Here is a 24,668-nt window from a genome sequence, read left to right as displayed (position 1 = left end):
AATTCAGCTGCGTAGACTGCTTTTTGAGGGAGGGAATAGGAGGGAAGGAAGGAAGGAGGGAAGGAAGAAGGGAAGGAAGGAAGGAGGGAAGAAAGGAAGGAAGGAAGGAAAGAAGGAAGTATCGAAGGATCGAAGGAAGAAGGGAAGGAAGAAAGGAAAGAAGGATCAAAGGAGGGAAGGAAGGAAGGAAGGAAGAAAGGAAGGAGGGATGGAAGGAAGAAGGGAAAGAAGAAGGGAAATAGGGAAGGAAGGAAAGAAGGATCAAAAGAGGGAAGGAAGGAGGGAAGGAAGGAAAGAGGGAAGAACATAAGAAATAGGAGCAGGAGTCAGCCATTCGGCCCCTCGAGCCTGCTCCACCATTCAATAAGATCATGGCTGATCCGATCATGGACTCAGCTCCACTTCCCCGCCCGCTCCCCATAACCCTTTACTCCCTTATCGCTCAAAAATCTGTCTATCTCCGCCTTAAATATATTCAATGACCCAGCCCCCACAGCTCTCTGGGGCAGAGAATTCCAAAGATTCACCACCCTCTGAGAGAAGAAATTCCTCCTCGTCTCAGTTTTAAATGGACGACCCCTTATTCTGAGACTATGTCCCCTAGTTTTAGTTTCCCCTATGAGTGGAAACATCCTCTCTGCATCCACCTTGTCAAGCCCCCTCATTATCTTATATGTTTCGATAAGATCACCTCTCATTCTTCTGAACTCCAATGAGTAGAGGCCCAACCTACTCAACCTATTTTCATAAGTCAACCCTCTCATCTCTGGAATCAACCAAGTTAACCTTCTCTGAACAGCCTCCAATGCAAGTATATCCTTCCTTAAATACGGAGACCAAAACTGTACGCAGTACTCCAGATGTGGCCTCACCAATACCCTGTACAGTTGTAGCATGACTTCTCTGCTTTTATACTCCATTCCCTTTGCAATAAAGGCCAACATTCCATTTGCCTTCCTGATCACTTGCTTTACCTGCATACTAACTTTTTGTGTTTCATGCACAAGGACCCCCAGGTCCCTCTGTACTGCAGCACTTTGCAAATTTTCTCCATTTAAATTATAATTTGCTTTTCTATTTTTCTGCCACAGTGGATAACTTCACATTTTCCCACATTATACTCCATCTGCCAAATGTCTGCCCACTCACTTAGCCTGTCTATATCCCTTTGCAGATTTTTTGTGTCCTCCTCACAATTTGCTTTCCCATCCATCTTTGTATCATTGGCAGACTTGGCTACATTATATTTGGTCCCTTTATCCAAGTCATTAATATAGGTTGTAAATAGTTGAGGCTCCAGCACCGATCCCTGCGGCACCCCACTAGTTACTGATTGCCAACCGAGAAATGATCCGTTTATCCCGACTCTCTGTTTCCTGTTAGTTAGCCAATCCTCTCTCCATGCTAATTACCCCCAACCCCGTGAGCTTTTAACTTGTGCAGTAACATTTTATGTGGCACCTCATTGAATGCCTTTTGGAAATCCAAATACACCACATCCACTGGTTCCCCCTTATCCACCCTGCTCGTTACATCCTCAAAGAACTCCAGCGAATGTGGCAAACATGATTTCCCTTTCATAAAACCATGCTGATTCTGCTTGATTGAATTATGCTTTTCCAAATGTCCTGCTACGGCTTCCTTAATAATAGACTCCAGCATTTTCCCAACGACAGATGTTAGGCTAACTGGTCCATAGTTTCCTGCTTTTTGTCTGTTCATTTTTTAAATAGGGGCGTTACATTTGCGGTTTTCCAATCCGCTGAGACTGCCCCAGAATCCAGGGAATTTTGGTAGATTACAACCAAAGCATCCATTATCTCTGCAGCCACTTCTTTTAAGACCCTAGGATGTAATGCATCGGGTCCAGGGGACTTGTCCGCCTTTAGTCCCATTATTTTACCGAGTATTACTTCATTAGTGATAGTGATAGTATTAAGTTCCTCCCTCCCTATAGCCCCTTGATTATCCCCTATTGGGATGTTTTTAGTGTATTCTACCGTGACGACCGATACAAAATATTTGTTCAAAGTCTCTGCCATTTCCCTGTTCTCCATTATTAATTCCCCAGTCTCATCCTCCAGGGGACCAACATTTACTTTAGCCACTTGTTTCCTTTTTATGTACCTGTAGAAACTCTTACTATCTGTTTTTATATTTCGTGCTAGTTTACTTTCATAATCTATCTTCCCCCTCTTTATAATTTTTTTAGTCGTTCTTTGCTGGCTTTTAAAAGTTTCCCAATCCTCTGGCCTCCCACTAGTCTTGTCCACATTGTATACCCTTGTTTTCAATTTGATATCATCCCTTATTTCCTTAGTTAGCCACGGATGGTGATCCCTTCTCCTACAGTCTTTCCTTCTCATGGCGATATATTTTTGTTGAGAGTTATGAAATATCTCCTTAAATGTCTGCCACTGCTCATCAACCGTCCCAAACTTTAATCTGGAAGGGAAGGGGGGGGCGGGGGAAAGGAATGGAAGGTGGGGGGGGAGGGAAGGAAGAGAGTGTCCAGCATGAGTCCAACCAATCCAACCCTCAAAGCCCAGACAAATCAGTCCCTTTGGAGCTTAGACTTCCTATTTCTAGTTTGAACATGTGGAGCTACCAGTTTGGAAAGGGCTGTTCTTATTGGTGCTGCCTCATTGGTGGATAAACCCTAATTAAGAACGCCAAGATCCGTTAGCATTGCAAACCCATGGTAGAGTGCAAATGGGCATTGTGCACTGGGGCCCACAAAGACCAAATGGTGGCAGACTCCTGCGTTAATGGTAACTATCTCCAACTTAAACATTCACTCCCTCCACCACCGGCGCACCGTGGCTGCAGTGTGCACCATCTACAAGATGCACTGCAGCAACTCGCCAAGGTTTCTTCGGCAGCACCTCCCAAACCCGCGACCTCTACCACCTAGAAGGACAAGGGCAGCAGGTGCATGGGAACACCACCACCTCCACGTTCCCCTCCCAGTCACACACCATCCCGACTTGGAAATATATCGGCCGTTCCTTCAGCGTCGCTGGGTCACAATCCTGGAACTCCCTCCCTAACAGCACTGTGGGAGCACCTTCACCACACGGACTGCAGCGGTTCAAGAAGGCGGCTCACCACCACCTTCTCAAGGGCAATAAATGCCAGCGGTGCCCACATCCCGTCAATGAATAAATTAAAAAAAAATAGAAATCAATAGGAGGAATTTTCCACCTGCATACGCATGCAGAGACCTTGGACCTGCTGCCGATGATTTTCTGAGCACTGTAATTTCCTGATTTGTTCTGAAAGGGGAAATCACAGCCACTGTACATATTCTTGTGACATTATATAATTTATAATTTTCAGGTGTGCATTTTAGATGCTTGCTATATATCATGAACAGCATTTTACGCCATTGACTAGCTACGTACTTCATCAGATGCCAGATACACACAGAGGTGGGCCACTTCCTCGGCAGTGGCCATTCTACCAGTCTTCTGTCTCTCCAGGAATTCTTGCAAAGCCTGAGTAGGAGGAAATAATTCTTACCCAGTTATTTAAATACAATGCTAAATTTAAAAATACTTACAGAAGTAATTGTCCCATTAGTCTTGCTAAAGCACCAGGATGGATTACTCAAAGTGGCGACATAGTCCGTGGCAGTGCATATACAAAACGAAATCAACAAACTTACAGAAATAAGGCACACTGTAATACAAAGAGCAACTGGCTACTGGCCTCCAAGAATGGCTCACCACAGAGATAGTTAACGAAAAGACTGCTGCATCTTTTAGGGGAAGAGTGGAAAACTGTTTGAAACAGAGGAAGACACAGGACTATGTGGAGAATGCAGGACAGTGGGATGAGTTTTTCAGTGTTCTAGTGAGAAGGAGGAACTGAAGGATATCCTTATTAGGCGGGAAATTGTGTTAGGGAAATTGATGGGATTAAAGGCCGATAAATCCCCGGGGCCTGATAGTCTGCATCCCAGAGTACTTAAGGAAGTGGCCCTAGAAATAGTGGATGCATTGGTGATCATTTTCCAACAGTCTATCGACTCTGGATCAGTTCCTATGGACTGGAGGGTAGCTAATGTAACACCACTTTTTAAAAAAGGAGGGAGAGCAAAAACGGGTAATTATAGACCGGTTAGCCTGACATCAGTAGTGGGGAAAATGTTGGAATCAATCATTAAGGATGAAATAGCAGCGCATTTGGAAAGCAGTGACAGGAGTGGTCCAAGTCAGCATGGATTTATGAAAGGGAAATCATGCTTGACGAATCTTCTGCAATTTTTTGAGGATGTAACTAGCAGAGTTGACAAGGGAGAACCAGTGGATGTGGTATATTTGGATTTTCAAAAGGCTTTTGACAAGGTCCTGCACAAGAGATTGGTGTGCAAAATCAAAGCGCATGGTATTGGGGGTAATGTACTGACGTGGATAGAGAACTGGTTGGCAGACAGGAAGCAGAGAGTCGGGATAAACGGGTCCTTTTCAGAATGGCAAGCAGTGACTAGTGGAGTGCCGCAGGGCTCAGTGCTGGGACCCCAGCTCTTTACAATATACATTAACGATTTAGATGAAGGAATTGAGTGTAATATCTCCAAGTTTGCAGACGACACTAAACTGGGTGGCGGTGTGAGCTGTGAAGAGGATGCTAAGAGGCTGCAGGGTAACTTGGACAGGTTAGGTGAGTGGGCAAATGCATGGCAGATACAGTATAATGTGGATAAATGTGAGGTTATCCATTTTGGGGGCAAAAACACGAAGGCAGAATATTATCTGAATGGCGGCAGATTAGGAAAAGGGGAGGTGCAACGAGACCTGGGTGTCATGGTTCATCAGTCATTGATGGTTGGCATGCAGGTACAGCAGGCGGTTAAGAAAGCAAATGGCATGTTGATCTTCATAGCTAGGGGATTTGAGTATAGGAGCAGGGAGGTCTTACTGCAGTTGTACAGGGCCTTAGTGAGGCCTCACCCGGAATACTGTGTTCAGTTTTAGTCTTCTAATCTGAGAAAGGACGTTTTTGCTATTGAGGGAGTGCAGCGAAGATTCACCAGACTGATTCCAGGGATGGCTGGACTGTCATATGAGGAGAGACTGGATCAACTGGGCCTTTATTCACTGGAGTTTAGAAGGATGAGAGGGGATCTCATAGAAACGTATAAGATTCTGAGGGGACTAGACAGGTTAGATACGGGAAGAATGTTACTGATGTTGGGGAAGTCCAGAACCAGGGGACATAGTCTTAGGATAAAGGGTAGGCCATTTAGGACTGAGATGAGGAGAAACTTCTTCACTCAGAGAGTTGTTAACCTGTGGAATTCCCTGCCGCAGAGAGTTGTTGATGCCAGTTCATTGGATATATTCAAGAGGGAGTTAGATATGGCCCTTACGGCTAAGGGGTTCAAGGGTATGGAGAGAAAGCAGAAAAGGGGTACTGAGGGAATGTTCAGCCATGATGTTATTCAATGGCGGTGCAGGCTCGAAGGGCCAAATGGCCTACTCCTGCACCGATTTTCTATGTTTCTATGTACGGCAGTCGTTTGAGCTTCCGCCAAAGCTGCAAAACATACGAGCATGGACTCTTGTTGCAGAGCATTAGGGGTTTGCGCATTGTAAGTGTGGATGAGGCAAGCACGTGTCAATGTTCAAAGCCCATCATCATCATAAGCAGTCCCTCGGAGTCGAGGATGACTTGCTTCCACTCTACAAGTGAGTTCTCAGGTGACTGAGCAGTCCAATGCAGGACCTACAGTCTCTGTTACAGGTGGGGCAGACAGTGGTTGAAGGAAAGAGTGGGTGGGGAGTCTGGTTTGCTCCTTTCGCTGTCTGCGCTTGATTTCTGCATGCTCTCGGCGACGGGACTCGAGGTGCTCCAAGATGCTTTTCCTACACTGAGGGCGGTCGTGGGCCAGGGATTCCGAGGTGTCGGTGGGGGTGTTGCACTTTGTCAAGGAGGCTTTGAGGGTTTCCTTGAAGCGTTTCCTCTGCCCACCTGGGGCTCGCTTTCCGTGTTGAAGCTCTGCGTAGAGTGCTTGCTTTTGGAGTCATAAGAACATAAGAATTAGGAACAGGAGTAGGCCATCTAGCCCCTCGAGCCTGCTCCGCCATTCAACAAGATCATGGCTGATCAGGCCATGGACTCAGCTCCACTTACCCGCCCGCTCCCCATAACCCTTAATTCCCTTATTGGTTAAAAATCTATCTATCTGTGATTTGAATACATTCAATGAGCTAGCCTCAACTGCTTACTTGGGCAGAGAATTCCACAGATTCACAACCCCCTGGGAGAAGAAATTCCTTCTCAACTCAGTTTTAAATTGGCTCCCCCGTATTTTGAGGCAGTGCCCCCTAGTTCTAGTCTCCCCAACCAGTGGAAACAACCTCTCTGCCTCTATCTTGTCTATCCCTTTCATTATTTTAAATGTTTCTATAAGATCACCCCTCATCCTTCTGAACTCCAACGAGTAAAGACCCAGTCTACTCGATCTATCATCATAAGGTAACCCCCTCATCTCTGGAATCAGCCTAGTGAATCGTCTCTGTACCCCCTCCAAAGCTAGTATATCCTTCCTTAAGTAAGGTGACCAAAACTGCACGCAGTACTCCAGGTGCGGCCTCACCAATACCCTGTACAGTTGCAGCAGGACCTCCCTGCTTTTGTACTCCATCCCTCTCGCAATGAAGGCCAACATTCCATTCGCCTTCCTGATTACCTGCTGCACCTGCAAACAAACTTTTTGGGATTCATGCACAAGGACCCCCAGATCCCTCTGCACCACAGCATGTTGTAATTTCTCCCCATTCAAATAATATTCCCTTTTACTGTTTTTTTTCCCCAAGGTGGATGACCTCACATTTTCCGACATTGTATTCCATCTGCCAAACCTTAGCCCATTCGCTTAACCTATCTAAATCTCTTTGCAGCCTCTCTGTGTCCTCTACACAACCCGCTTTCCCACTAATCTTTGTGTCATCTGCAAATTTTGTTACACTACACTCTGTCCCCTCTTCCAGGTCATCGATGTATATTGTAAACAGTTGTGGTACCAGCACCGATCCCTGTGGCACACCACTAACCACCGATTTCCAACCCGAAAAGGATCCATTTATCCCGTCTCTCTGCTAGCCAGCCAATTCTCGATCCATGCTAATACATTTCCTCTGATTCCGCGTACCTTTATCTTCTGCAGTAACCTTTTTGTGGCACCTTATCGAATGCCTTTTGGAAATCTAAATACACATCCATCGGTACACCTCTATCCACCATGCTCGTTATATCCTCAAAGAATTCCAGTAAATTAGTTAAACATGATTTCCCCTTCATGAATCCATGTTGCGTCTGCTTGATTGCTCTATTCCTATCTAGATGTCCCGCTATTTCTTCCTTAATGATAGCTTCAAGCATTTTCCCCACTACAGATGTTAAACTAACCAGCCTAGTTACCTGCCTTTTGTCTGCCTCCTTTTTTAAACAGATGCATTACATTAGCTGCTTTCCAATCCGATGGTACCTCCCCAGAGTCCAGAGAATTTTGGTAGATTATAACGAATACATCTGCTATAACTTCCGCCATCTCTTTTAATACCTTGGGATGCATTTCATCAGGACCAGGGGACTTGTCTACCTTGAGTCCCATTAGCCTGTCCAGCAGTACCTCCCTAGTGATAGTGATTGTCTCAAGGTCCTCCCTTCCCACACTCCCGTGACCAGCAATTTCTGACATGGTTTTTGTGTCTTCCACTGTGAAGACCGAAGCAAAATAATTGTTTAAAGTCTCAGCCATTTCCACATTTCCCATTATTAAATCCCCCTTCTCATCTTCTAAGGGACCAACATTTACTTTAGTCACTCTTTTCCGTTTTATATATCTGTAAAAGCTTTTAGTATCTGCTTTTATGTTTTGCGCAAGTTTACTTTCGTAATCTATCTTTCCTTTCTTTATTGCTTTCTTAGTCATTCTTTGCTGTCGTTTAAAATTTTCCCACTAACCTTGGCCGCCTTATACGCATTGGTTTTTAATTTGATACTCTCCTTTATTTCCTTGGTTATCCACAGCTGGTTATCCCTTCTCTTACCGCCCTTCTTTTTCACTGGAATATATTTTTGTGGAGCACTATGAAAGAGCTGCTTAAAAGTCCTCCACTGTTCCTCAATTGTGCCACCGTTTAGTCTGTGTTCCCAGTCTACTTTAGCCAACTCTGCCCTCATCCCACTGTAGTCCCCTTTGTTTAAGCACAGTACACTCGTTTGAGACACTACTTCCTCACCCTCAATCTGTATTTCAAATTCAACCATACTGTGATCACTCATTCCGAGAGGATCTTTTACTAGGAGATCGTTTATTATTCCTGTCTCATTACACAGGACCAGATCTAAAATAGCTTGCTCCCTTCATACTGTAACATACTGTTCTAAGAAACAATCCCGTATGCATTCGATGAATTCCTCCTCAAGGCTACCCCATGCTATTTGATTTGACCAATCGATATGTCGGTTAAAATCCCCCATGATTACTGCCGTTCCTTTTTCACATGCCTCCATTATTCCCTTGATTATTGTCCGCCCCACCGAGAAGTTATTATTTGGTGACCTATAAACTACGCCCGCCAGTGACTTTTTCCCCTTACTATCTCTAATCTCCACCCACAATGATTCAACATTTTGTTCATTAGAGCCAATATCATCTCTCACAACTGCCCTGATGTCATCCTTTATTAACAGAGCTACCCACCTCCTTTCCCTTCTGGTCTATCTTTACGAATTGTCAGATACTCATGTATGTTTAATTCCCAGTCTTGGCCACCCTGCAACCACGTTTCTGTAATGGCCACCAAATCATACCCATTTGTAATGATTTGTGCCGTCAACTCATTTACTTTATTTTGAATGCTACGTGCGTTTAGGTAGAGTCTCATGTCATAGAAACATAGAAAATAGTTGCAGGAGTAGGCCATTCGGCCCTTCGAGCCTGCACCACCATTCAATAAGATCATGGCTGATCATTCCCTTAGTACCCCTTTCCTGCTTACTCTCCATACCCCTTGATCCCTTTAGCCGTAAGGGCCATATCCAACTCCCTCTTGAATATATCCAATGAATTGGAATCAACAACTCTCTGCGGCAGGGAATTCCACAGGTTAACAACTTTCTGAGTGAAGAAGTTTCTCCTCATCTCAGTCCTGAATGGCCTACCCCTTATCCTAAGACTGTGAGCCCTGGTTCTGGACATCCCCAACATCGTGAACATTCTTCCCGCATCTAACCTGTCCAGTCCCATCAGAATCTTATACGTTTCTCTGAGATCCCCTATCATTCTTCTCAACTCCAGTGAATAAAGGCCCAGTTGATCCAGTCTCTCCTCATATGACAGTCCAGCCATCCCTGGAATCAGTCTGGTGAACCTTCACTGCACTCCCTCAAAAGCAAGAATGTCCAGGCATGCGGACGATGTGGCCTGCCCAACAAAACTGATCGAGCGTGGTGCTGGGGATGTTGGCGAGAACACTGTCGTTGGTGCGCCTATCCTGCCAATGGATTTGCAGGATCTTGCGGAGGCAGCGCTGGTGATACTTCACCAGTGTTTTGAAGTATCTGCTGTATATGGTCCATGTCTCTGAGCTGTGTAGGAGGGCAGGTATCACTACTGCCTTGGTGCCGGATTTGAGGTCCTGGTTTTCAAATGCTCTCTTCCTCAGGCAACTGAAGGCTGCACTGGCACACTGGAGGCGATGTTGGACCTCGTTGTCAATGTTTGCTCTTGCTGATAGTAGGCTCCTGAGGTATGGAAAATAGCCAACGTTATCCAGGGCTGCGCTGTAAATCTTGATGACCGGGGGGCGGTGCTGGGTGGCGGGGTCAGGTTGGTAGAGGACCTTTGTCTTCTGGATGTTTAGTGTAAGGCTCATGCTCTCGTACGCCTCGGTGAAAGTGTTGACGATGACTTGGAGTTCGGCCTCTGAGTGTGCGCAGATGCAAGCGTCATTCGTGTACTGTAGTTCAATGACAGAGGATGGGACGACTACTATCCGCGACAACTACAAAGGACATGCAGGGAACACCACCAACCCTTGTACATGGCCGCCTTTGACCTCACAAAGGCCTTTGACAAGGTCAAACGTGAGGGTGTATGGAGCGTCCTCCTCCGTTTCGGCTGCCCGCAAAAGTTTGTCACCATCCTCCATTTAGCGCTGGCAAGCAGTTAGCCTACACTTGCCTCCTAAAAGGAAAAGTGCATGCATGCCATAAATCTGCATCTGCCCTCGACTACATCCGTTTATTCGTAAGCCACTGTTCATCACTTATTCTCTCGACCGTTCATTCCACAAACGCAACCCCCAAGTGGGTAAGCTGCTTTGCAAAGTTGATGGGGTTGAAGATAAGGCTATAAAATTGTAGCCCATTAAAGCTGGGAGTGCGATATGCTGGTAATAGCCCTTACATATCTACCTGTTCAGGGTTAGGTCGGGCTTGGATTCTTCCCCTTAGGGATGGAGTGTCCACAGTACCTTGGAAATAAAAAAAACATAAAATATAGTATGAAATCACCATGTAATTGTAACACATTTGTTAGCTTACAATGAGAAACACTTCATATTATGCTAAAAACAAAGACGGTAAACAGCACGCTGCTTATTACATAGAATTACACAGAGTGTGCAGCACGGAAACAGGCCATTCAGCCCAACAGGTCGGTGCTGGTGTTTATGCTCCACACCAGCCTCCTCCCACCCCTCTTCATCTCACCCCATCACCATATCCTTCTATTCATTTCTCCCTCTTATCCAGCTTCCCCTTAAATACATCGATACTATTCGCCTCAACCACTTCCTGTGGTAACGAGTGCCACTTTCTAACCACTACCTGTCGGCATGCAGTGAAGAAGGCAAATGGCATGTTGGCCTTCATATCTAGAGGATTTGAGTATAGGAGCAGGGAAATCTTACTGCAGTTGTACAGGGCCTTGGTGAGGCCACACCTTGACTATTATGTAGTGTTTTGGTCTCCTAATCTGAGGAAAGACATTCTTGCTATTGAGGGAGTGCAGCGAAGGTTCGCCAGACTGATTCACGGGATGGCAGAACTGACATATGAAGAAAGACTGGATCGACTAGGGTTATATTCACTGGAATTTAGAAGAATGAGAGGGGATCTCATAGAAACATATAAAATTCTGACGGGATTGGACAGGTTAGATGCAGGAAGAATGTTCCCGATGTTGGGGAAGTCCAGAACCAGGGGTCACAGTCTAAGAATAAGGGGTAAGCCATTTAGGACCGAGATGAGGACAAAGTTCTTCACTCAGAGAGTTGTGAACCTGTGGAATTCCCTACCGCAGAGTTGTTGAGGCCAGCTCGTTAGATATATTCAAAAGGGAGTTAGATATGGCCCTAACGGCTAAAGGGATCAAGGGGTATGGAGAGAAGGCAGGAATGGGGTACTGAAGTTGCATGATCAGCCATGATCATATTGAATGGTGGTGCAGGCTCGAAGGGCCGAATGGCCTACTCCTGCACCTATTTTACACGTAAAGACGTTTCCTCTGCCCCTGACTCCACATGTTCCAATTTTAGTCATGAGTCCACTATAGGGTACCTTAGCAAAGGCCTTTAGGAAATTCAAATATATGACGACTACTGCATTACCCTTATCTACCCTTTCTGTTACTTCTTGAAAGCATTCAATAAAGTTGGTCAAGCATGAATTTCCTTTTGAAATCCGTGCTTTATAATATTTTCAGTTTCTAGATGTTTTTCTATTACATCTTTCAGTGAGGATTCCATTATCTCCTACCACTAATGTTAAGTTAATTGGTCTATAGTTCCCTGGACTTGTTCTATCTCTCTTTTTATGCAAATGGTATGTTGGCCTTCATAAATCAGGGATTTGAGTATAGGAGCAGGGAGGTCTTACAGCAGTTGTACAGGGCCTTGGTGAGGCCTCACCTGGAATATTGTGTTCAGTTTTGCTCTCCTAATCTGAGGAAGGACATTCTTGCTATTGAGGGAGTGCAGCGAAGGTTCACCAGACTGATTCCCAGGCTGGCTGGACTGACATATGAGGAGAGACTGGATCGACTGGGCCTGTATTCACTGGAGTTTAGAAGGATGAGAGGGGATCTCATAGAAACATATAAAATTCTGACGGGACTGGACAAGTTAGATGCAGGAAGAATGTTCCCGATGTTGGGCAAGTCCAGAACCAGGGGACACAGTCTAAGGATAAGGGGTAAGCCATTTAGGACTGAGATGAAGAGAAACTTCTTCACTCAGAGAGTTGTTAACCTGTGGAATTCCTTACCGCAGAGAATTGTTGATGTCAGTTCATTGGATATATTCAAGAGGGAGTTAGATATGGCCCTTACGGCTAAAGGGATTAAGGGGTATGAAGAGAAAGCAGGAAAGGGGTACTGAGGGAATGATCAGCCATGATCTTATTGAATGGTGGCGCAGGCTCGAAGGGCCAAATGGCTTACTCCTGCAACTATTTTCTATGTTTCTATGTTTATAAATAGGAATCACATTAGCTGGGTAGTGGGGTGGCACCAGCTGAGCAAAGGCATTTCTCAAGGGAAAAGGAAGATCGTTATTTTCAGTATAGGAAAAAAAGACCATCGATATTGACAACACAGGTTATGTCTCCTTGACCTCACCTCAGTGTCAGTTGTGGCTCAGTGGGTAGCATCCTCTCCTCTGAGTCAGAAGGTTGTGTGTTTGAGTCCCACTCCAGTGACTTGAGCACAAATATCTAGGCTGACACTCCAGTGCCGTGCTGAGGGAGCACTGCACTGTCAGAGGGGTGGTACTGAGGGAGCGCCGCACTATCGGAGGGGCAGTACTGAGGGAGCGCCGCACTGGAGGGGCAGTACTGAGGGAGCGCTGCACTGTCGGAGGAGCAGTACTGAGCGAGCACCGCACTGGAGGGGCAGTACTGAGGAGAGCTGCACTGTTGGAGGGTCAGTATTGAGGGAGTGCGGCACTGTCGGAGGTGCCGTCTTTTGGATGAGACATTGAACCGAGGTCACGTCTGCTCTCTCAGATGGACATAAAAGATCCCATGGTACTATTTTGAAGGGGAGTTCTCCCCGGTGTCCTGGGGCCAATACTGATCCCTCAACCAACTTCACTGGATAGAGTGGATAGGAAGGACCGGTTTCCCTTGGCAGAGGGGTCAACAACCAGGGGGCATAGATTTAAAGTAATTGGGGGAAGGTTTAGAGTTTAAAGTAATTGGGGGAAGGTTTAGAGGAGATATGAGGGGAAATTTCTTCACCCAGAGGATGGTGGGGGTCTGGAACTCACTGCCTGAAAGGGTGGTAGAGACAGAAAGCCTCAGCACATTTAAAAAGTACTTGGATATGCACTTAAAGTGCCATAACCTACAGGGCTACGGATCAAGAGCTGGAAAGTGGGATTAGACTGGATAGCTTTTTGTCGGCCGGAATGGACACGATGGGCCGAAATGGCCACTTTCCGTGCTATAGATTTCTATGGTTCTATTACAACTTTGACAGTATCTTCATTGGCTGTAAAATGCTTTGGGATGTCTGGTGGTCATGAAAGGCGCTATATTAATGCAAGACTTTCTTTCCTTCTCTGCATGGCCTTTGATAGGACTACTCTATCCTCCTCCACTTTCTCTTATTTGTGGTCTTCTCCTGCCTAGCCATTCTTTCAACATCCCAATGTACCAACACATCTGAACTTGATTTTCATCAGGCATACTCCAAGGGTAAATCCATCACCCTCTCTTATTCTTCATCTGCAGGACACCACATCGTTTGTAAGCATGGGGTCAGCTTCTGCATTTATAGTTACAGCATCAAGCCTTACCTCTCTGCCGTCAGCCTCAATAGCATGACTGTTCCTGTGCTGTTCAACATCAATTTATTAATGAGTTAGATATTGGCAAGACCAGAGCCATTTCAGCACCTTATCCCCCGATTCAATCCTGCATCCTGGTTGCTTACTGAGGCCAAACCCAATGCCTTCAGTGTCCTACTTGACCTCGAAATGAGCCGCTAATCCTATAACCTTGATTACTTTGTGTTCTCCTGTCTGCTACATCACAGGTAGTTCAGCCCTGCTCCCTCAAATTCTTCTCCTAAACACATTCCCCCAGCTACTCTGATCCCCATCTTCAAAAACCTCCTCAAAACCTACTTCTTCGATCACACTTCAGCTACCTTCCCTAATTCTCTTCCTGACTCCTGTTTGGTGTTCTTTTCCACTCTTTGTGAAGCACCTTGTTATAATTTTCTACCTGGAAGATGCTTTATATGTAAAAGTTGCTGTAGTTGCAGAGGGTCTGCATGTATAGTTCCTTAAACCTGGAGAATAACTTAAAATCCAGCAGATAAGGCATTTTCTTGGATTTGAAGACACAAGGCTGGATACAATATGCCTTAATGCATAAGAACACTTTCCACTTCACATCGCACATCTATCGCCCAAAATGGACCTCTATCGCCCATTTTAAGTAAAAAGTGAAACTAGGCCAAAAACAACGCCGGAAAAATAAGTCCCCAAGTTTCAGCTCACTTCGCCGAACTGATTGCTAAGCTGATCGCCAACACAAGGCCCATCCCAACTTTCGGCACATCGCTGGCACTTTGCCCGGCTGATGGAAGGCCAAAAGCATCGCTGAGAAATAGTTGCTTTTCCCGGGCTTTACAGAAGGAAATGGGCACTACGGACACCATTTTTAAGATCGGAGGAAGGGTGGAGGCAACTGAAAAAAACGAGCTAGATAGTTGTGAGTTATTTACAGATAGACCAACTCAGAATATTAAATTATATATACATTTATTGATAGTAGCTTAGTGGATAGGCATTTTTTTGTGAGAAGTGCATTTATAGTGAGTGAAAACAATTATTGATATTGTTGGGGCCTATTAGACTGACTGGTATACAGTGTTAGACTGGGATTGGTGTAGAGAGAGTAGAGAGTAGAGAGAGTAGAGAGATTAATAGAGAGATAGAGTAGTTGGGTACTGAGGTGAATGATCAGCCATGATCTTATTGAATGGTGGTGCAGGCTCAAAGGGCCGAATGGCCTACTCCTGCACCTATTTTCTATGTTTCTATGTTTAATTAAGTGAAAGTAATTATTGATAGTGATGGGGTCGATGCTTTCTGTGCCATTACTCGTAACTGCTCACACACTGGTTTCTGAAAGGATCAATCGAAGAGGTGGCAGAGTAATGCGTAGACAGAGACAGAGGAGGTGAGCGTACAGCCAACGAAGGTACTTGGAAAAGAAATTTTACCTCAACTTGTCTGAAAGCGCGTGTCTTAGGAGGCTGCGCTTCCGGAAGGAGGTCATCGATGAGATTTGCCAGCTCGTCAAGAATGATCTGCAGCCTTCCAGCACCATCAGAACCGCACTGTCCGTTGACGTGAAGGCTACTGCAGCCCTAGCCTTCTATGCATCGGGATCTTTTCAGGCTTCAGCTGGCAACATCTGTCATATCTCTCAGCATGCCACACACTGCTGCGTTCGGCAGGTGAATGAAGCTCTTTACGCTCACAGGATGTGTTATATATCTATACTAGTTGACTGTGGCAACTATAGGGGAATCTCCCTGCTATCAGCCATTGGGAAAGTTGTCGCTAGAGTTCTCCTCAATCGACTTCTCCCTGTGGCCGAGGAGCTCCTCCCGGAATCACAGTGCGGATTTCGTCCCCTATGGGCACAACAGACATGATCTTTGCAGCGCTACAGCTGCAGGTAAAATGCAGGGAGCAGTGCCAGCCCTTATACATGACCTTTTTCAATCTTACAAAGGCCTTTGACACTGTCAACCGTGAGGGTCTATGGAGTATCCTCCTCTATTTTGGATGCCCCCAAAAGTTTGTCAACATCCTTCGCCTGCTTCACGATGACTGCAGGCCGTGATCCTTACCAACGGATCCATTACAGACCCAATTCATGTCCGGACCGGGGTCAAACAAGGCTGTGTTATCGCTCCAACCCTCTTCTCAATCTTTCTCCACCTCACAATCAACAAGCTCCCCGCTGGAGTGGAATTAAACTACAGAACAAGTAGGAAGCTGTTTAACCTGTGCCGCTTCCAGGCCAGGTCCAAGATCACCCCAAACTCTGTCGTTGAGCTGCAGTATATGGACGACGCCTGCGTCTGTGCACATTCAGAGGCTGAACTCCAGGATATAGTCAATGTATTCACTGGGGCATATGAAAGCATGGGCCTTACGCTTAACATCTGTAAGACAAAGGTCCTCCACCAGCCTGTCACCGCCGCACAGCACTGCCCTCCAATTATCAAGATTCATGGCGCAGCCCTTGACAACGTGGCCCATTTCCCATATCTCGGGAGCCTCTTATCAACAAAGGCAGACATTGATGCGGAGATTCAACATTGCCTCCAGTGTGCCGTCTGAGGAAAAGAGTGTTTGAAGACCAGGCCCTCAAATCTACCACCGAGCTCATGGTCTATAGGGCTGTAGTAATACCTGCCCTCCTGTATGGATCTGAGGCATGGACAATGTATAGAAGGCACCTCAAGTCGTTGGAGATATATCACCAACGATGTCTCCGCAAGATCCTGCAAATCTCCTGGGAGGACAGGCGCACCAACATCAGTGTCCTCGACCAGGCTAACATCCCCAGTATTGAAGCACTGACCACACTCGATCAGCTTCGCTGGGCAGGCCATATAGGTCACATGCCAGATACGAGACTCCCTAAGCAAATGCTTTATGCGGAGCTCCTTCGTGGTAAACGAGCCAAAGGAGGACAACGGGAAACTGCAACCGGTTGCTTATGCATCCAGGGGTCTGTCTAAGGCTAAAAGAGCCTACAGCATGATTGAGAAAGAAGCGTTAGCGTGTGTCTATGGGATAAAGAAAATGCATCAATACCTGTTTGGGCTAAAATTCGAATTGGAAACTGACCATAAGCCACTTATATCCCTGTTCTCCGAGAGTAAAGGGATAAATAACAACGCATCGGTCCGCATACAGAGATGGGTGCTCACGTTGTCCACATACAACTACGCCATCCATCACAGGCCAGGCACAGAAAACTGCGCCGATGTCATTGCCCATTGGGAGGTAGAAATAGTGCAGCCCGCAGATCTAGCCATGGTTATGGAAGCATTTGAGAGTGAGCAATCACCTGTCACTGCCCGGCAGATCAAAACCTGGACAAGCCAGGACCCCTTATTATCTCTAGTCAAAAGCTGTGTGCTTCACGGGAGCTGGTCCAGTGTCCCAGTGGAAATGCAGGAAGAGATAAAACCGTTCCAGCGGCGCAAAGATGAAATGTCTATACAGGCAGACTGCCTTCTGTGGGGCAATCGAGTAGTGGTCCCCAAGAATGGCAGAGACACCTTCACCAATGACCTCCACAGTAGCCACCCAGGCATCGTAATGATGAAAGCGATAGCCAGATCCCACGTGTGGTGGCCCGGTATCGATGCGGACTTAAGAGTCCTGCGTTCACAGATGTAATACATGCTCACAGTTAAGCAATGTACCCAGGGAGACGCCGCTAAGTTTATGGTCTTGGCCTTCCAAACTGTGGACGAGGGTACAGGTCGACTATGCAGGCCCGTTCTTGGGTAAAATGTTCCTTGTGGTTGTAGACGTGTACTCCCAAGTGGATTGAATGTGAGATAATGTCGGCTAGCACGTCCGCTGCCACTACTGAAAGCCTGCGGGCCATGTTTGCCACACACTGCCTACCCGATGTCCTGGTGAGCGACAACGAGCCATGAGTTACCAGTGCCGAGTTCAAAGAATTCATGACCCGTAACGGGATCAAACATGTCACATCTGCTCTGTTTAAACCAGCGTCCAATGGTCAGTCAGAGAGAGCAGTGCAAACCATCAAGCAAGGCTTGAAGAGGGTAACTGAAGGCTCACTGCAGACTCGCCTATCCCGAGTCCTGCTTAGCTACCGCACGAGACCCTGCTCACTCACTGGGATCCCACCTGCTGAACTGCTCATGAAAAGAGCACTTAAGACAAGGCTCTTGTTAGTTCACCCTGATCTACATGAACAGGTAGAGAGCAGGCGGCTATAACAAAGTGCATACCATGACAGCGCAAATGTTCCCTATAACCACAGACCAGGAGGGCTTTGGGTTTCTCGAGAATAGCAAACTTCCCCATGGTGCAGGAAGCAATAGACTGCACACACGTTGCCCTGAAAGCCCCTTTACAGCATGATTGAGAAAGAAGCGTTAGCGTGTGTCAATGGGGTAAAGAAAATGCATCAATACCTGTTTGGGCTAAAATTCGAATTGGAAACTGACCACAAGCCACTTATATCTCTGTTTTTCGAGAGTAAGGGGATAAATACCAACCCATCGGCCCGCATCCAGAGATGGACGCTCACGTTATCCGCATACAACTACGCCATCCGCCACAGGCCAGGCACAGAAAACTGCGCCGATGCTCTCAGTAGGCTGCCATTGCCCACCACGGAAGTGGAAATGGCACAGCCCGCAGATTTAGCCATGGTTATGGAAGGATTTGAGAGTGAGCAATCACCCGTCACTGCTTGGCAGATCAAAACCTGAACAAGCTAGGACCCCTTATTGTACCTAGTCAAAAACTGTGTGCTTGTCTTCCGAGTCCAGAGGAACTGAATCCTCCATACACGCTTGCGTGCTCTGGGTGTCACCAGGACGTACGATACTTTAGGGTGCAGTGCCGTGTCCAGCCAGCAGCTCATGCGGAAGGACCCCTTCCAGGGTCTGCCGTGCTACCTCCAGTAGCTCGGGTAACACGGCAAACACCCGTGAGAAGTCTTGCGCGAACTGTGTGAACCCCTGGAAAAGGTTGTGGCCTATCACGACCGTCTCCGCGCACAGGGACATCAAGCCCTCCAAGTGATCAGCTGGAGGCGATTGCTGACCTCGCTGATCTGGCCTCCGTGGGGTCGGCGTGTGCGAAATGGGGCGCCTTGGTTTGTCGGTTGCACGCCGCTTGATCCTGGTGCCTCTTCTGTCTCAATTGAGACGACCGCAGGATCATCCCCCCCAAAAAATGTCGTCCTCCTCCTCCTCTTCAGGCTCAGTAGGCATCTGGTGCTCCTCCTCCTCCTCAACATTTCTTGTCGGTGAAGGTGTGGATTGCACCTTGACCAAGGTTTCAGGGTGACCTTAAAAGCAAATGAGAGATTATTAAAGAGCTTAGAGCATAAGGAAACACACATTAACGAGCGACGTTACATAGCAATACATTTCACTACCACAGAAAGCTGCAGCAATAGCTTCTTATGTACAAAGGCCACATGCATGACATGACATAACATAAATCGTATACTCCGTATTGCATTATATTTACAGGACATGACAGTATATTACTCTTGAATACTGTTTGGCACATTACTCACGAGACACATCACTGGGCTCTGCCAGACCGCATGTGGTGACCGAATGAGTTTCGGAGCCTACGTGCGCGGTCACATGCTCCTCCAGGTCCGTTAGTGGCGTCAACAGAGCAGCGCCCCCCCCCCCCCCCCCCGGTACGCCTCTGCTCTGCCGTGTTGTTCGATATCTTCTTCTGCAAACGAGCAAAGAGCAGTGCATAAGCATAAGCTAATAGACTAGGTAGTATCATTAAGTCACAACAGTTAAAACATTACATGCTACAGCTTGACACATTTACACATATACATCTCGCTATGGACTTTATGGGATCTTAAGATGGAGTTTATGTAATACATGTATGAATCATTAAATATAACTCCATCCAAGGGATTCAATTTTATACTCACAATTTTCATAAGTAAAACAAAATGCTACTTACTCTTGCTGCAGCCACCAGGCTATTCAACGTTTACGGCATTGGTCCGAGCCCCTTGCCTCATTAGATGCCGAGGTCACCATGGTAGCAATCTCTACCCAGATTTTTCGATATGCACGCGGTGGGGGTTTTCTATGAGCACCCCGAGTTAAGTCCCCCAGCGTGCAATCACCTCGCTGACAAGGGCCTCGTTAGCCTCATCACTAAAGGGCTTTGCCCTTTTCCCATCTCCCTCCGACGCCTCCATTTGCGATTTATTCATTTCAGCGCCTTTTCAATTGATTCTCTCTCTCTCTCTCTTTCTCCTCCATCCTGTGCCTTCTGAGCATGTGTGATAACCCCTGACCTCCCAAAACACAGTAAAAAAAAAATCGGCCCCCCAAAAAATTAACTTGCACAGAATGCCATTGCTAGGGAAGCTTTTTTTTTTACTTCCCGTTTTCGGTGGCCGATCGTGACATCGCTGGAAAACCACATCGCCCATTCCACATCGCCGGGCTAAGGCCGAGTGGAAAATCGCAACAAAAAAAATGGGCGATGTACCAGCGATCAGCAAGGCTGAGACGTTCCACATCGCTGGAACAAGGCCCATTTTTTTCAGCGATGGACCCGTAGTGGAAAGTCTAGCCCGTAAGAATTAGGAGTAGGCCACACGGCCTCTCGAGCCTGCTCCACTATTCAATAAGATCATGGCTGATCTTTGACCACAGCTCCACTTTCCCATCCTATCCCCATATCCCTTGATTCCCCAAAAATCTATCGATCTCAACCTTGAATATATTCAACGATTCCGCATCAACAGCCCTCTGGGGCAGAGAATTCCAAAGATTCACCACCCTCTGAGTGAAGAAATTTCTCCTCATCTCAGTCTTAAATGGCTGACCCCTTATCCTGAGACTGTGACCCCTGGTTCTAGACTCCCCAGCCCGGGGGAAACAACCTCTCTGCATCTACCCTGTCAATCCCCCTTAGAATGTTGTATGTTTCAATGAGATCACCTCTCATTCTTCTAAACTCCAGAGAGTATAGGCCCAATCTAATCAATACAGTAGATACATATGCAAGGGTGAAGAATGGAAATGTCATAACGATGTGCATGAAGGGGTGCAAGAGGTTCTCCATGAGAAAAAGCTGCATGATTACCAGGGCATACACAGTTGCATCTTATGCCTTGTTCAATGAAGTCTGCAGCGACAGACTTAGTCAATCCAATCACAGCTGCCTTGGAGGTGCTATACACACATCTGTTGACAACTCCTGTAAGGAATATACGAAGAGCCATTAACAATAATTCTCTCTCCAAAAAAAACACAAAATGTTTTACAAAAGGAAAGAATGGACACCAGGCATTGGATATCTAAAACCTTTAACTGAACAGTCAGTTCCATCAAAAGTAAATATATTAAAAAATCCCTCGAACAACAATGCACTTTCCAGTGTGTGCCAGTGGTGTGGAACCTTGCTCATTTTCAGGCTTCAAATTCAATTTGGCATTCTATATATATTGCCAGACCTAAGCAATCCGTTAGCATCAACTGTACTGAACCACAGAAAACTGATTTTGTCAAATAAAAAAGACAACGAATGTGCAAAGCTTGGGATTTTCCAATTACACTCTCCTGCAGCAGGTCAAAATATGTCATCTGAGCAATAATATTTTCTTAAATCGTAGACACTGAATTGCTGGTTGTGCAATTAAATTACAGTTCACAACTAAAACAACTTTCTCATCCAATGTACATACCTAAAAAATATTTTCTATGCTTAATCTAGAAACACAGCCATTCAGTCAACATGTTCATGTTGGAAAATGAAAAAGATTGGGGGGGGGGGGGAGGGAGGAAGGAGAATTGCTGTTTGGTTTGTGGGGGGGGAGGGGAATTGCTGTTTGGTTTGCGGGGGGGGAGCGTTTGGTTTGGAGGGGGGATTGCTGTTTGGTTTTGCGGGGGGGATTGCTGTTTGGTTTGGTTTGGGGGCGGGGAGGATTGCTGTTTGGTTTGGGGGGGGGATTATTGTTTGGTTTGGGGGGGGATTGCTGTTTGGTTTGGTTTGGGGGCGGGGAGGATTGCTGTTTGGTTTGGGGGGGGGGGATTATATAATCCTTTAATGTAGTAAAATGATCCAAGGCGCTTCACAGGGGCGTAATATAGAGAATGGAATAATATAGCCAAAGAAGAAGATACCAGGAGGGGTGATCAAAAGCTTGGTCAAAGAGTTAAGTTTCAAGGAGGGCCGTAAATAAGGCGAAGGATGTGGAGGGAATTCCAGAGCAGAAGGCACGGCTGCCAATGGTGGGGTGAACAGAGAGGGTTGGCACAAAAGGTCAGAATCAGAGGAATGGAGTGTTTGGGGAGGCTATAGAGCTGGAGGAAGGAACAGAGAGAGAGAGGAGCAAGGTCATAAAGGGTTTAAACAGGGGGATTAGAATTTTAAATTTGAAGCTTTAAAGGGATCGGGAGCCAATGTAGGTCAGCAAGGAGGGTGTGATGGGTGATGGGGGCTTGGTACAGGATAGGATATAGGCAACAAGAAACTCAATGATCAATTATTACAGACTCATGGGGTGGTTAACAGCCAAATCAGATTGAGGTCTTTGCAAATGATGCAGTCGAGAAAACGTGAGGTGAGAACTCAACAGAAAGGCAGCTTGTCCTGCACTCTCATCAGTTCTTGCCAGCGCAGTGACAGTGCTAAATCGCTCACCTTTGATGCTGGATGCCACAGAGGACATGTTGATGATATGGCCAGACCTCTGAGTAAGCATCTGCATTTAAAAAGAAAATCAATGAAAGAAACAAAAATTACCACAGGATAAGTACGTTGGGTCGGAGTGATTGGTATAGACTTAGAAACAAAGTGCATCTCCAAAATACAATGCAGTCACAATTATAGCTGTTGCATAGACTAGGAAGAAACTCAAACTACACTGACATTCTTTTTTACCTAAAAATTTGTAAATTAATTTGAATAGTAAAATCTGCTACTAACCACAAGAGCATAAATAACAATTACAAGTTTAAACATACACCAGCAATTGAAGGCTAATAAACAAAGGGCCCTTGTTGGAAGGAAGAGACATTTCCTGATATAAAAGAATCTCGCTCAATGGGAGAATGGATCTGAAGGTTGGACGTTCCTTTGAAAATGCTGGAAAAATGTTTTCGCCCCATATCTGGCAACTTACCTTTCAGTGGCTGCAAATCTTTCAGGGCCATTAATATGCTGGTATTCCTGCCATGTCCCCTTTGGAGAGATTCCAGCACCATACTCCATCCAGGCCAGGAGCCCGCTATCGGTACTAAATGAGGGTTGACTGAAATTCTGACAGAATTGATGGATTGTAATTTTTGCAAGCGCAAAGCATGTAATACTCCAGTAGTGTTGCTTCAGCACTGTCTGCCTTTATCCCGTATGCTCAGAATTATGCCTTTAAAGGTATTCCACTTGTCCGCTCCTGAAATATTGTTTAACAAACCCCACTAATCAATTTGCTTAAGCTGTTCCCTCATCTCGTTAAAGTTAGTCACTTTAACTTCTATACCTGGCTCCTGTTCCTTCTGAATTCCATATCATGTTGAACCTAATCATTCTATGGTCACTATCCTTCAAGAGTATTACGACTACCATTCCCTTGTACGTTAGCTGGGTTACTTACCATTACCAGATCAAGATGTGCATTGCCTCTTATAGGTTCCACATGAAATACTACAGGGTGGATATTTGTTGATCTGCAGCATAATGCACTCAAGCTGTATGATCTAACTTTGGAGCCATTATTTGGGGGATACACTGCAAAATATACTGCTTTTATTTTCCTGTAGGTCCTTCCCAAGATGCAGAAGACAGAGGGCAACTCGACTCCAAGCACGTTACAGCATGCTATACCAAGCACTCCAACTCAAATACTCCCACCCAGAGCCTGTAGGTAATAGGTTTGAAGGGGAACCAGGTAAGCACAAATCACAGGTGAAGAGGGAGCGGGTGGCGATGCCAGGATAAATATGGCAAGGCTGCGAGCCCCATTCCTTTCTAAAAGCACGATTAAATGCTTAGTATTGATTGGCCCTGCGTTCAGATGGCAATTAACGCTGAATCAGAAAATACTGGCAACCTTCTTCCAATCCACCTCTAGCACCTGGAGTAGGTTTCAAAGAATATTCAGCAGCTACAGTGCTGTCAGATATATTTATTGGCACAAAGAGGACAATGGAACTTTCCACCTAAAAAGGAGAAAATAAGTAATATGGAAGACGTATTCCGGGGCTAGAGAAGCAGTTACGAGACTGTCAGGGAGCAGCACAAACTCTCCTTGAACCCCGTACGCAGATGCCACTCGTCTGAGTGCCTCAGTTCACTCAGACACTATCTGCTCTACCACCTCCCTCCCCCCTCCCCCCTCCCCACCCCACACAAGGAGACCCGTACCGATGATTATGGAGACATCCAGGTAATGGAGCAGTTGTTAATCACCCCAGCCCATGCTTCCATTTCACCCTCGCCCAGCAGATCACTCCTGCTTGCAAGACTCGATTTCAATATCTGTGACCTTGGTGCTTGGGACTATGTGGCTCAGAGGCAGCAATCAAATGCCTCTCCACGGCCTGTGGACATGAAAATGCTTACAATGATAGCTAAAGAGTGGACATTTTCCATCCCAATGAGTCAATTTATGATCACGCCACTAAATTGGTTGATTTTGGGATTCGGTATCACATTCTGAATTCAGGTCTCAGCAATGGCTCTCCTGTCCAGCATATGGAGAACTCTGTTGGCAGAGTACCAGCAGGGGAATAGAACCTTGCCTGCAGTTATAAAAAAATTACAACAGCTAATTCAGCCTGGGCATGCTGGATTAAGTTCTGTAGCGAATACCCAACAGCACAACAGAGTAAGAGATACAGCCCGTAGTGC

General features: G+C 46.1%; 1 protein-coding gene across 2 annotated transcripts in view; it reads right to left on the bottom strand.

Annotated features, from left to right (window-relative positions):
• bdh2 (3-hydroxybutyrate dehydrogenase, type 2) overlaps positions 1–24,668 on the bottom strand; it is a 202,246-nt gene that overhangs the window by 3,694 nt on the left and 173,884 nt on the right. For both annotated transcript variants that reach the window (XM_070873158.1, XM_070873159.1), the window contains 4 exons: positions 22,461–22,521; positions 20,901–21,014; positions 10,432–10,490; positions 3,405–3,497 (listed from right to left, as the gene is read on the bottom strand). In XM_070873158.1, coding sequence (XP_070729259.1) covers positions 3,405–3,497; positions 10,432–10,490; positions 20,901–21,014; positions 22,461–22,521 — 327 coding nt within the window. The remainder of the gene's footprint in view (positions 1–3,404; positions 3,498–10,431; positions 10,491–20,900; positions 21,015–22,460; positions 22,522–24,668) is intronic.

Source organism: Pristiophorus japonicus, chromosome 2 (genome assembly GCF_044704955.1).
Source record: "Pristiophorus japonicus isolate sPriJap1 chromosome 2, sPriJap1.hap1, whole genome shotgun sequence".
NCBI lineage: Eukaryota > Metazoa > Chordata > Chondrichthyes > Pristiophoridae > Pristiophorus > Pristiophorus japonicus.
This window is presented reverse-complemented; position numbering and strand designations above follow the sequence as displayed.